This window comes from Falco cherrug, chromosome 5 (genome assembly GCF_023634085.1).
Source record: "Falco cherrug isolate bFalChe1 chromosome 5, bFalChe1.pri, whole genome shotgun sequence".
Lineage (NCBI taxonomy): Eukaryota > Metazoa > Chordata > Aves > Falconiformes > Falconidae > Falco > Falco cherrug.
The window spans coordinates 36,743,386-36,756,640 of NC_073701.1; the positions used below are offsets into that span (position 1 = coordinate 36,743,386).

General features: G+C 46.9%; 1 protein-coding gene across 1 annotated transcript in view; it reads left to right on the forward strand.

The window, feature by feature from the left end:
- Positions 1-13,207, forward strand: part of MEI1 (meiotic double-stranded break formation protein 1) — a 39,242-nt gene extending 26,035 nt beyond the window's left edge. The window contains exons 22-31 of the mRNA XM_055712579.1: positions 1,457-1,561; positions 3,248-3,358; positions 3,949-4,130; positions 6,484-6,565; positions 7,030-7,232; positions 7,965-8,046; positions 10,121-10,227; positions 11,077-11,208; positions 11,557-11,666; positions 12,993-13,207. Coding sequence (XP_055568554.1) covers positions 1,457-1,561; positions 3,248-3,358; positions 3,949-4,130; positions 6,484-6,565; positions 7,030-7,232; positions 7,965-8,046; positions 10,121-10,227; positions 11,077-11,208; positions 11,557-11,666; positions 12,993-13,038 — 1,160 coding nt within the window. The 3' untranslated portion in view covers positions 13,039-13,207. The remainder of the gene's footprint in view (positions 1-1,456; positions 1,562-3,247; positions 3,359-3,948; positions 4,131-6,483; positions 6,566-7,029; positions 7,233-7,964; positions 8,047-10,120; positions 10,228-11,076; positions 11,209-11,556; positions 11,667-12,992) is intronic.
- Positions 13,208-13,255: the final 48 nt, after the last annotated feature.

The window sequence follows — 13,255 nt, forward strand, 5'->3', positions numbered from 1 at the left end:
CCCCTAGGATGGGGCCCCAGCACAGCTTTTACTTGTTCCTGAGAGGGCCGCTGACACTTTTAACAGCCCCGCTCTATTTGGGGTGTTTTGCTGTGCAGCCATTGGGATGGAAACAAGAGGGAAAGTGTTTTTGCCTTACCTCCAGGATAATCAGTAGACTGGAGAAGAGGGAGGATTTAAAGCAGGAGCATGGTGGAGCGTAAAGCTACAAGATTATGGATGAAGAAGGCTATGTTGGCATCTGCTAGATCTGACCTTGTTTGGAATTGTGCCCATTTGGACTTGTGGTGTCCCTCTGTTGCTGATCAGGGGTGCCAGAGGCTGCAGGGAGGTGAATTGTCCATTCCCTATTGCAGGAGTCACATCTATTACTCCAAACCACTGGTGACAGAGACAGGACACTAGGCTAGAGGGTTTTTTGCAAGATTTGAGCCTTTCTGCTGCCACTAATATCCCCAGCTCCTCTTCCTCATTAACCGAGTCCCTGGCAGCCCCATGGATAAAGTCAAACACCAGATGTACTCTGGAGACATGACTTCCTTGTTTCCCAGCCCACAGGCAGCTCTCTGTGAGGTCTGGGGCAGGTAAGTCCAGGGGATCCACATCCCTGTTCAAACAGTAGCTTGCTCTTAGACAAGAAGGTGGCCCAACAGTGGGACTCCATCAAGAATATATTAACATTAAAGATGCCTGTGAATGTTTCCTCCTCAAAACTGAAAATTCCTGAGCCTTTGTGAAGATATTTTCTGGAGGCTTGCTTGCTGTAGGTATTGCTATACGCAATACAAAATCTTTACCTGTTTACAGTGCTGCAGAAGACTGAATATACTAGGGAGGGGTTGCCCTGGGGAGCTGGTAGTCTAAGCAGCTCCTTTCTCCTCACATACAGACATGCTGTGTGGGCTCTCACTTCTGCTGTCTCTGATCTGCCCTGTGGGGCGGGATGGACAGCCTTTTCCAGCCTCACAAGATGGAAGAGAACAAACCCTGTGCAGCCAAGTGCTCTAAGGTGCTGGGCTGCTGTCAGAGCTTGGGCTGCCAGTGATGGTCAAATAAATGGGAAGAGGGCACTTAGAAAGGGCTTATGACTTCTGGCTTATTAGTGGCATCGATTTGAGTGTTGGTGACCATGCCTCTTACAAGGTTCACTATGGGTGTAAATGATCCTGGCCTCCTTTTTTCCCCCCTCTTTTCTGGTTGTTCCTAGAACGGTGTTGGCAGGATCCAGCATGTAACTCAGGCCAACCCACATCAGCAAGGAGGGGGCCTGATCCAGAGGGAACTGCAGAGAAGAGAGTGAATTTGGGACTCTGTGTGTGTGCATGTGGAAAGGGGGAATACTTCCTCTCCTAATCCACTGTCATTCCTGAGCCAGAAAATTAGCAGTTCTTGGCACGCTTTAACATCCAACAGTTTAGAGTTCACTGACAAGCTAAGCTGTCTGTGCCCTTCTTAGCTAACAGGAACCTGCCTGTTTTGCTGACCCTCCTTTTCCTGGTGCAGCTGCGGAGCAAGGGTGTGAGGGAGCTGGACAGCACAGACTTCAAGCTGCTTCATCAGGGTGAGTGAGCGTCTATCTTCTCCCAGAGGGCTTTGATCTGTGTTTGTTAATTGTTCCATAAGATGATTAGGGGCTGGCTCTTTGTCCTTTGAGAGAAGGTGTACCTTGCGTTACAGTTATGGTTGCTTCGAGGTACTTTCATAGCCAGGACATTGTAAAGAGCCCTGGTTATCAGTCCAGTCAATAAAACCCAGGTTCTCTTCCTCTTGCTTTTACGATACATTTGTTGTCTGAAACCTCACAAGATGACCAAAGTGTTCCCCTGGCCATGACATGATTTCAGGGTCTGTGACTGTTGTTGACTTGGCACATGACAGTATTGCTGATGTGCTTCCTGAATCATCCCTTCTTGTCCACACTTGCTAACACAATCCTGTGGGATTCAGGCCACAGAGGTGTCCTGTGTACCAGCCACCAGGGACCAGCAGCCTAGCAAACCTGGGCTTTCCCTGGAGTGTGAGTCCAGAGCATATGGGTTACAACCAGCTGCAGGACTTGCCCACTCCACCTCAGAGACACAGAAGAGTGGGCTGTGTTTGTTTACTCACCATACCATGAGGTGCTCTCTCATCTGGTGATCCTTACTTGATAACTTCTCCCTTCTTACTTGGCTATTGGAGGTTCATGCAGGCTATGAAAAAGAATAGCTACTAGGAGGAAGTTCAGTTGATCTATCCTCTCATTTCTTCCCTGCTCTGACAAATTGATCTCTCCAGCAGACTTTGAAGGACAATCCCCTTCAATTTGAAATGTTCTGTGTCTCAGGGCTGCCTGTGTTGCCCTTGTAAAGAAACAGTGTTTCTCAGACATTTGTTAGTGAAGGGAACTGGGGGTGTGAAAGAAGCCTGTCCTCTTTATACCAGCCTTGCTCACTGCTGCAGATTCAGAGCACAGCTCAGCTGCTCCCAGGAGTCACAAGCTCCTTTTGCTCTTGCTTTCTGTTCTGTATATTTCAACGCAACTCTCTCCCTGCTGCAGCCACCCCCTTCATTCCCAGCTTGGCTCCCCAGGCTACGTCCTTCAGGGATGAGTGTGCAAGGTACTCTCTGATGAGGCCTATGTGAAACCAGCTCGTAGATGGAAGAGGTGTGGGGAGGAGTGTTGATTTGCATTTTTTGAGAATTGCTTACTCAGACTTTAAGACTCTTCAAAAGATCTCTTATGACAGTTTTGCTGAGCCCTGAGACCTGAATTTACCTCTCAAACTCTTGCTATTGTTCCTAAGCGTTTTGTGCTTACAGCAAACACGGCGCATTTATTCCTAGTGTGAGCAGAGTTGGTGAGAGTGGAGGAGCACAGCTCACCATGCCATTCCCCAGTCTGATCACCATGTGATACAGGCACGTGGCTGTGTGTGGTTGACCTAGTATTAGGATCAAACTCACTCTGTGGAAACAGGTAACTTACAGTCTGTTGCTCTTGGATTCTGCCCAGTGTGGTATATGCCCTTTAACAGACCCTTTTCTGTTCGCCCGCTCCTTGTTATCATCCTCCACTGCACTGTCCAGTATAAAACAAACACTCCAGGGCAGCTGCCTGTTGCTTTGTGCGTACCATGCTCTGTTCATTTTTACTTCAAGTTGTACCACTCTTGTCCAAATTCTCTCCTCACTGACTGATTTCTTTCTTGTGCTGAGGTGCTCTGTTATGTTGGTGTCTGTGTTATGCATGTTCTTTTGTTTCCAGTCAGTAATCTCTGTGGGAAATGCAGGCCGACAGACACTGACCTCCTGCAGCCATCCTTGAATTTTCTGTACTGGAGCCTTCATCAGACAACACCTTGTAGTCAACAGAGAGGTGAGGCAAAATTGTATTGATTTCTCAGTTAACCTCAGTGAGGTTGTGGCGTGGCCATAAGAGACTGTATTCTAATTGTCTCAGCAGGTAAGGGAGATTTTTCCCCTTCCAGATGCAGCATCACAGTTAACAAAGACCATTTTGTATTTGGGATGCGGTTTTCTAGGTTGAGAGATTTTTTTTGGTTGTGTTTGTTTTTGCTGCCTTTTGATGATTCAAGAATTTGGCTGTTGAGAGACAGAACCACTGTATTTTTCTTGTTCGTAAAACACAGCAGTGGGCATTTGGTGCCTTGTTCGAAATGTTCTGGTATTGCCATGGTTCAAAAATTAAACAATAACAGAGAACAGCTCTAACCAACCTTCCAGCTGTGTTAGCTGAAGGCTAGTCATTTTATTAGCTGGACAAGCAGTCGCTTTTGCTGGAGGAGATGAATACCAGCATAGCTGGGTAGCCTTACCCTGATGAGCCATGGCAGCTGAGACTGCCTCACTGCAGCAGGGGTGTGCTCTGTGCTTCTCTTCTGCTTGTCAAGCTGGTTTAACCTGTGCCATCCCATCAGTCTCTCTGATTATGTTTCTCCCACACAGCAGTGGCTGTGCTGCTCTCCGATGTGCCCTTGCTAGAGCTCCTGCAGAAGATTCTAGAGTGCACCTGGTTGTGGTCCCCTCCCTCTGAACCTACTTACCTGTCATCTGAAGATGCCTTGCTGTGCTCTGGATGGCTGTTGGTTGCATCCCTCTTACTTTATCAGCACCGCTACAATACTGAGGTTAGAACCTCTCTAGTGTTCAGATCCAGGGAATGGCTAAACCTTAAACAAACAAAAAAAATTCGAAAAAATCTTCCTTAGCAGAGGAAAGTGGTTTGCCTGGAATCTGCTTGCCTTGGTTGCTCTTTTGCTATCATCCACAAGTTACTCCCTGCTGCACTTCTGAAGCAGGACTGGAAGCTAGCATGTTGCTGAAGGCTGAGACCTGAATCACTGGAGAGTTAAGAGAGGGGCAGAATTCTTGGGGGGGAAAGTACATACACAGCCCTCGTAATCCAAATCACTTCCCACTTCAGGACAGAGCAAAATACATTTTAAGGCCTTTCTCAAGGGAAGGCTGGGGGGTGGGAGACACAGCTCCCATGTTGTAAGGTACTTTCTTGTTACTAAAACGATCAATAGTGGAGCAGTCAAAATCCAAACCTATTATTGGCAAGTAAGTGTTCAATATTAGCAAGCTCTTATGAGTGTGGGCAGCTGTAATTGTATTTGATGATTTGCAGTCTGACAGGACATCTAAGCAGGAGTTGTCAGCTGATATTAGAATTACAGCTTCAAGGGAAGCACTTTCTAATGCCAACACAGGGGATAATGTTACCTTTTGAAGTATCTACCCAGGCGCTTCTCCCTCTCTTGATATGCAGGTAAACAGCCTGTCATGAGCTGTGAGCTCTGCTCTTGCACTTATGCCCAGCAGAGCATGTTCTTTGGGAGGTGGTACACCTATTTGCAGATGTGTAATCACATTAACCACATTAACCACACGTGAGCATCTGCATGGAGGGACAAGTGTTGGTTTTCTAATGCTGAGAGAAGATGTTTTGCAAAAGGCCATCCCAGACCAAAGTCTGCACCTGTCACTTCACGGGTGAGCTGCCTCTGCTTAGGTCTTAGAGCATGGGACTTGTATGGACTGTCAGCTGTGTTACTATGTGATGCGTAGTCAGACCTGCCCATCCTTGCTCTACAATTTACCTTCTCAGTTTCCAAGTCAGGGCTGTGTCTGCATAGTCAGTGTTGTGCCAGTCCCAAAAGGGATTAAATTCTAGTGGCTAGTGTTGAGCTTCACCTTCTGGGAGTGACTCAGCTCATATCGATCCTTGAAGTGCAATCATTTAGCGGTTTATAAACCTGTTGTTTGGCTTCAGCGATACCTTACTGGCTTGATGTGCTATGATGTGCATTCCAGAATCCTTGCACCAGAGATGGGGAAAAAAGCTACAGATACAGGTAGCAAATGGAAGTGGTTCAAGGCTGCTTCAGTGTTTCTGGTCTGCTGAGGGAAAAGGAGAGGGGGGATAAAAGGAAGACTCACTTCTCTTGCTGCTTTCTGCTGTTCAGTATAGCTGAAGCTCCACAAAACATCCTGAAGGCCCTTGTAAGAGAGCCTTTGGCCTTCATGTCTGTAAATGTGAGCTGATGCCAGGCTGTCTCCCTGACCCTGCAGGTTCCCCTCCCTTTTGTAGAGGGAAACAATGGCTCCGAGAAATGGCCACATTCATCTCCTACATTAATAGCGAGGACTTGCCTGGCCGTAGCAAGCTTGTGGCTTAACTGTCACTGCTACTGGCTTTAGTAGAAGCCTGTGGATAAACACAGGTCATGGATGGTAGGCTATTAAAGCCTTTGGCAAACAAATCATCACTGTCACCCTGTTGCTAGGACTCTTCTGTTGAACATTTCTGTCTTCAGAAGATGGTTTGAAGGAGTCATCTCTGTGGTCCTTATGCCTGCCCTCCCATGCCAACTCTCTGCCTTACTGAAGAGCTTGAACCTTTCTGGGGCTCTGCCAGATCCAGATCTGCTGGATTGCTGTGTCAGTTGCAGACTGCCCTCTCAAGGCCACCTTTCCTGTTTCCCCTAGTTCCCAAGTCCCTAACCTCCTCTGCTTCCTTCACCTATGCTGTAGTTCCTAACCCTGGACTCTCTGCAGGCTTCCCAGCTCCAGCAGGCAGGGACAGATTTTTGTCACTGGTGACTTTTGACTGCCTGGTTCCTCAGTCTTGCTGACTCGCTGTGTGAGGTACAGCCGTGTTTGGTGATGGCTCTTCTTGCTACCTCATGTGCTCAGCAGTCTTGACAGCCATGTCCCAGACAGCCTGCAGGGAGTAGTGAGGGCGTGACAGGCACACAAGTTGCACTGTGGTTTGGAAGCTGTACATGGCTGGCAGCTGGTGGTGAGTGAAACTTGAGGGCCCAGTGGTGTAACTCGCCCTTCTGAGTCAGACTCCTGAGACCCTGTTGCTGATCCTTGTTCTTCAGTGGTCATCGTGGGGTAGTGCCTAAGGACTGGAAGTATGTAAAGGAGCTTTTTACCTGGTCCAAATGAGCACTGTTGTTCATTCTCGTCTAGGTTCACCAGACACTCTCTCTAGACCTAACGGAAGTCCTGAATGCAGTCATCTTCAGGAAGAAGAAGCCAATCCTACTGTTAGGTATTTTGCATCTGTTACAGGGATTTGACTGGAAGCAGCCACTAGTACCATATTACAAGCAACAAGGGAGAAGTGGTGACTGTGGAATGGGGTAGTGGAGGTGCTGGTGGGAGCCTGGAAGCTTTGGTCCGTTTGGCTTTGCAGATATGTAACTGGTGGTGAGAAAGGGCAGAAGGGAACTCTGGAGTTCTGCTGTGTTTGGACAAATCTCTCCTTGGAGTTTGGTAGTGACATCAGGAACTGAGCATGAACTGGGAGGGATAGTGTCTCACAAGGAGACGATGAACAAGGGAACTCATGTTGCCATTCCTGTCTGCAGCTGTCAGCAACTGCTGGGAAACTGGTGGGCCCTTAAGCCCAGATTTTTTCTCTTCACTCTCTTCTGTGCTATTGCACGGGCACCAACACACAGGGTGGGGGAGAGGAAAGCATTGACACACACTAACAAGTGGCTCCCTGTCTAGTGAGCATCATGCAGTTCCTGAGAGCTGTCCTGCAACAGAACTTCTCTTCTCTGCTGGTGATCGTTGGCCACAACACAGCCCCAGGTGCTACGCAACCACAGCCATCATCACTGCAGGATGCTGCCTTGCACCCCCTTGCCACGCACCAGGTCTTCTCGCTTGTTGTCAGTTTGCAGAACCTTTTGGTGCATGTCCAGTTGCAGGTATATAAAATGTGACTTTTGGAACAACACTAGTGTTGGGTTTCAAGCAGGAACACTAACACAAGAGCCCACCCTGTTGCAGAACCTAAGGGGCTGCCTGGTTTTGTTTTTTTTTTTCTGCCTGCGTTTTCCACCCCTTACAGACATGTGATGAGGAGGAGGGAAAATGTTCTTGCTGCAGCATGGTGCAGTGAGAAAGAAGGTAAATCAAGCTATGCAGTACTTCCTGCTGCTGAACTGGATAGCTGAAATTCTGTGTACTAATGATGATCTCTGTTTTCCCATCTCCTGCTCTGCAGGGACAGCACACCCATAGGACAGAGGTGGGAAAAGTGTAACAAATCCCAGTCCCTCCCCCATGCTCCTGGCAAGGTGCTTTAGGGGGTAGTACATCAGTCTACATTTAATTTGCTCAAGTGATGTTGAGCTCCAGGGGTAGTACATCAGTTTACATTTAACTCTCTCAAGCGATGTTGGGCTCCCATCTTTTATTCTTTGGAGGCTGTTACTTAATTATTTTTTTAGTCTCAGGATAACTAGTCATGCCTTTGTCTGGCTCCTTGACGTGACAGATAATTTGCAGCATGTTACATCCTGTGAAGGAGATGAAGGGTGTTATTTTCCTGCGCTGCATGCTCTTCAGATCCTGCCACTTTATGCATTTTCCTCTTGCAATAGCTGTTGACTCTTTTGGGGCTTTTTTTCTTCTTCTTTCCCCTTTTGGTATTTCAGAAAGACTTGCTGCTCTCTCAAGCTGTGGTTGCCTGCCTGGAAACCTTAGTGGAATACCTGTATGTGAAGAACCAGGATGTTGGTAAAGTCTTCCTGCTCTTTCCTCTCCTGGGTTTCCTCCCTGCAGTGATGTTGAACTCTTTGATCTCCGTCCAGTAGCACCCTGGAGCACATGGTTAATGAGTTTATGCCCAATAAGAAAAATCATTTATATGCCTAAAGTTAATCATGCGCTTTGTGGGATGAAATCATAGTGCTCGATTCCCCTGCAGGCATGAGCCCTCATTTTGGCTCTGGATGCTAAGAAGCTTTCCAGAACTAAGAAACTCATTCCCCACCCTCAATATGGTAAGAGTGAAAGGTTTAGGAATGGAAGGAGTATAGGAGAATAGTCTTTCACTTCCAGGCCAATTGTAACAAACCTTTAGACCATAAATACTGGGGAAGGAGGATCTGATTATGATGTGTTTTACACATGGACAGTGGTCAGTTTGGCCCTGAAGGAGAGGAAGGGATAACAGGGTACTAGATAGCCTTAGGGAATGGAAGCTGGAAATTCTAGATTTCCAGGGGCAAATGCAGACCTTGGTTTCTGGAGTCCATGTCAGACCTGATGTATACCATGCTAGCAATATAACATAGTATGACAGTGTTATACAGTCCAGGGGGAAAACGGAACCTTCTGCTTATTGTCAGCCACCTGCCACAAAGTTCAGGTGCTGGCTCTGATCTTAAAGCAGACAGAAAGTTCTCTGTCTCTGACCTGTTCCATTCAGCCATTTAAACACTAAGAGAGTTGGGGATGGAGTGAATGAACACCAGACAAAAGGGACACTAGTGGGAGAGAGAAAGCAGTTCAAACGAAGATGTAATACTGCAGATGAATGACAGCCAGTAGCTGAAGGGAAGCTATTAAAAGGCTGGATTGGAAAAAAAAAAAAAAAAAAAAAAAGGTAGCATGTTATGGGGAGGTTCCACTGATTTGGGATTAAGCTAATGAAATGCTGCTTCAGCAACAGCTGAACCTGTCACTTTGGCTGCCTAAATTCTTGCTGTGGTGCAAAAGTTCACAACAGCAATAACAGGAGTCTCCTTATTCCAAGCAGAATAAGGGTCATAGCTATGCCTGACTGAAAGATGCGAGAACACTGGAAAGAGTGTGGCCTGGACTCTGCCTCTAGGAGTTGTCTCATTTGAGGCTTTCTAAAACCTTCTCGGTGCAGAGATTTTTTTCCAGACGTGCAGGGCAAACTCAGTGCACAGTGCTTTTACTTTCTCATTTCTACCAGCTAGAAGATAGCCCCCAGACATTTTACATTATTTTTTAGTGTTATTTTCCCAGAGAAAAGATTCTTTGAGTGGCAATAGGGAGGTTATGTGACTGCCAGTGGAAAAGGGACCTTTCTAAAATTCTAGTGAGTTGCCATGGTTATACCATGTTATACTTGTTCAAACTTGTTATACAAGTTATATCAGCTGACCTGTTGTCATTGTCCATCCCATGCTCCTAACCTGCAGTACATGCAAGGTAGTAACACAACTGTAGCATCCAGTGAGAGACTTCATGCTGTCACAGGTGGTGACCTTGAGCCTTACCTCTGTTATCATATATGTTCCTTAGCAAGAACATTTTCTCTCCTGATTGTTTGCATTGCTGCCATCAGCCTGGCTGGTCCCAATAGTACACTCTCTGATGCAGATTCAGGATCGGTTTATGCAGCTTATATTGTAGGACTTCCTTCATTCCCCAAAGGGTATTCTGCAGCTAAATAAAACCCATGGTCAGGAAACTTGTCCTCATATTGAAACCAGAGGGTGTTATTTTTGAAACCCTTGGCTAAAGATATCCCCTTACTGTTTTATGACATGCACCCCAGGAGAAGGTTTCTCTTCCTGTACCAGCACAAAGATGGACAAAATGTATTTTCTGATTTAAAAAGCTATTAAGCTTTTGTCCTCATGACTGAACTCCTGCCCAAAGAGTGACAGATTAAAAAGCAAGTAAGAACAGAGCAAAATATCCCCTTAGTGTTTCACAGTGTGGGGTCTAGAAAAGAAAACTTGGGGTCAGTATTGAAGACTGTGCTTATCCGGGTCCAGCCTGTCACTTGGCCAGTTTTAAAGCTGTTTTTGATTGGCTTCTCCTTCTCTCCCAGCTCTACATGTTGCTTCACAACCCTGGCACCGATTCCTGCTCTTCACACTACTCGATGGGAGCCAGAAGTCCTTTCTGCAGCCAGAAGTTCTCAGGCTGATGACTTTGGTGAGCAGGGAAAGGGCAGGCTGTTCTCCATTTTTTCCAGTATGTCAGTATAGTGCATGTAGGTCAGTTGTTGGAACTTAAACCCTACGCACACACAATCTTAGATGCTTCTGTGACTTTGTCTGGCACTATATTCGTGCCCTATAATAATGGTACTTTCAAGTGAACTTCCCTTCCACACCCTGCAGAAACTGACCTCGCTGTTAGTGAGCACATCCTGTTCTTCTGGTGTTTGTAGCATTTATTTATATCATCTAGGACCCCTGGGGAGGAGAGGGGAAACCTACAGAGAACATGCAACTGCTGTTACCAGTCAGGGAGCGTGCTGTGGCTCTCGGGAGAACAGAGCTCTGCTCTGTATCACAGCTTGTCTCCCCATGTCCGACCTCACAGACCTGACTTTTCAGGGCAGGGAGTTACCGCAGTCAACTACACTGCTGTATGTGGGGCCTGGGAGCAGGAGGGGGAATGTGGGCCTACCCAGCAGAAATGCTGAAGATAAGGCCCCCATGGCAGTGGGTAAGAGGAAGGGGTTGTTAATATGAACCTGCCTCCTCCAAATACAAGATGAGTCTGTGAATATTTGCTATTCTTATTTCACTTTTAAAAGGTTACCTGGTTTATTTCAGTTCCTTCCTGACCTGAACCAAAATAAGTCTGATTATAAATCAGAGCACTGTCAACACAGATATTTGCACTGGTTCTGTTAGAAGTGGTATAAAAATCAGGCCTGTGCTTAAGGTGCTGCAGCATCCCATTACACAGAAGAGGTCTTTTCAGGAGATGAGTCACTGTTGGAGTCGGTGGGTCTTTCACTGTTTAATGCCTCTGTGTTTTCCTTTGTTCAAGTTTCTGAGATATCAGAGCAGCAACGTTATTTCTCAAAAAGAAATTAGCCAGGTTCTCCAGCAAGCAACAGAAGTCAACTTAGCAGAGCTGCCTGAGGCCACAGCTCGTGCTTTTCACCTCTTCCTTTGTCAGGTAAGAGAGCAGTGACTGCATAGGAAAATGAGAATGGAATCCCTAGGGGTTTGCTTTAGCCTGTGGTGGGGAGCCATAAACTTCCTTTGAGGAGGTTGTAGTAAGATGAAGAAGAATCCTGCGGTTGCTAGCTTGGCCTACTGCCTTGAGGGGTGTACAGTGAAATCAGAAAGGGAGTGATGCCAGCAGCTGCCTAAAGTGTGTCATCATATTGCGTGGCCTCTTGGTTCCTGGCTCAAAATCTGAAGGTCTCATTGCTCTGTGTGGAGATGAGGGAGGGAGGTATGAAGGAACAAGCCCAACAGTTTCCTGTTGGTCTGGAAATCATTCTTTCTTCTGGCTGCTCAGATTCAGAGCAGTCATTGCCAGGTGGAGCCAGTGCAGTCAGGGACCATTCAAAACTTGCTGGAACGCCTCGTGGGCCAGAGGACCTCATCTGTAAAACGTCAGGACATTGTGTATCCTTTGCTGGGCAAATGCCTTTGATAGGGGATGTGAGAGTGGTAGGTGTAACAGAGATGGAAAGAATACTTAACCTGCTGCTCCTTCCTTTGTTCCAGCTGAAGGCGAAGAGAATTGGAGAAATTCTGAGTGGTTCTACACTTGGCTAACTTTGGGGTGAAAGACTTCATCATCCCCCAAATTTGAGAAGACATTTGGGAAATGAGGAGACATTTGGGATGAAAGATGGGTCTGTGTGCTAGGATTGCATTCATCTATATGGCAGAGGTAGTCTGATGAAACGGGAGCAGGTGGGGGAGCCTGTGACTTCAAAGCAGTAACGATCCCTAGAGGATGAGCAATCACTTAACCTCTGTCTGCATGCTAGCTAGTGCCGGTATGCCCATGAAGTTGTGGAAACCCAAAGATGGTTCGAGTGCTTTCAAAGTACAGCGAGCATTCAGAAACCACTGAATGGAGTTACCGAATGTTGTTCTGCTTGTCATTGGAGTCCCCTGCTGAGAAATGAGCCCTCCTCTTCTCCAGGGATGGAGGCAGGGCTTGCTCCCAGATCACTTGTGGAGGAGGGAGCCTGAAGCAGTATTTGTTTATTTCTCAAACTGTCTGCTTTTGCCTTCCTGTTTTCATCATGCCGCATTGCCTCAGACAGGTAGCGGTGATGGAAGTGGCCGTGGGCAGTGATTTCCTGTTGGGGTGGGGACTTCCTCCTTTGTGGGATGCTGTCATCAGCCACGTGCAGGGTATGTGGTAGGTGAGGTGTTTGCTGCCTGTGAGGAGTAGCTTGTCCTCATGTTTACACCCAGTGTGAAACGACCACTCCATGGTGGGATGCTCGGAGCATAAGTTGTTCAGGTGGAGACCATCCAGCCCCACGAAGTTTGTCTCCACTGCCTTTGCTTGTCTGTACAGGGGTGAGGGAAGGTGGGCAGGAGGCCTCATTACATTGCTAAAGTTGCTTCTCATTTCTGGCTTTTCCACATAGGAAGAAGCCTTCGAATCCTGGTTGTTAGGAAAAATTTTGGATGTTCTTGAAGTGCAGCAGTGGTGGCTACTTGAATAAGATAGTCATGAACATGGAAACAAAATCCTCTGATCAAAACCAAGCTTTGACCTAAGTTTTGTCAAGAAAGGACTTTCTTCAGGTTCACTTACACTGGCATTTCTCACACGTGTTGGGGGGGAAGGGGTCCATGGCTTGGGGGAGGGTTGGTTTAGTAATGAAAGCCTCCTGTCAGCAATGTGTCAAATGTGGGAATTCCCGTAGCATGCTGGAGTTTCAGCCATGCCTTCCAATCATTTTCCTCTCATGCTGTCAACGACAGATGTCTGGGAAGTGTGGCAGTGTCTCTCTCACACATCGGAGACTGAAATAAGAAGAAACAGTGCACTCAGCAGAGGAACAAGGCAAGAATGGAACAGGAGACCCCATCCTGCCATTTATTATTAGAGAGAAGATGGACAAAGGAAGTAATTTTTCGCTCATTTTCGGAAAAAGTTTTGTTGAAAGTCATTTATAAAGCCCAGTTACTGAAATGGGCTCTTTGTTATCTGCTCTGTGTGGGATGAGGCTTGGTTGATGCTCTTC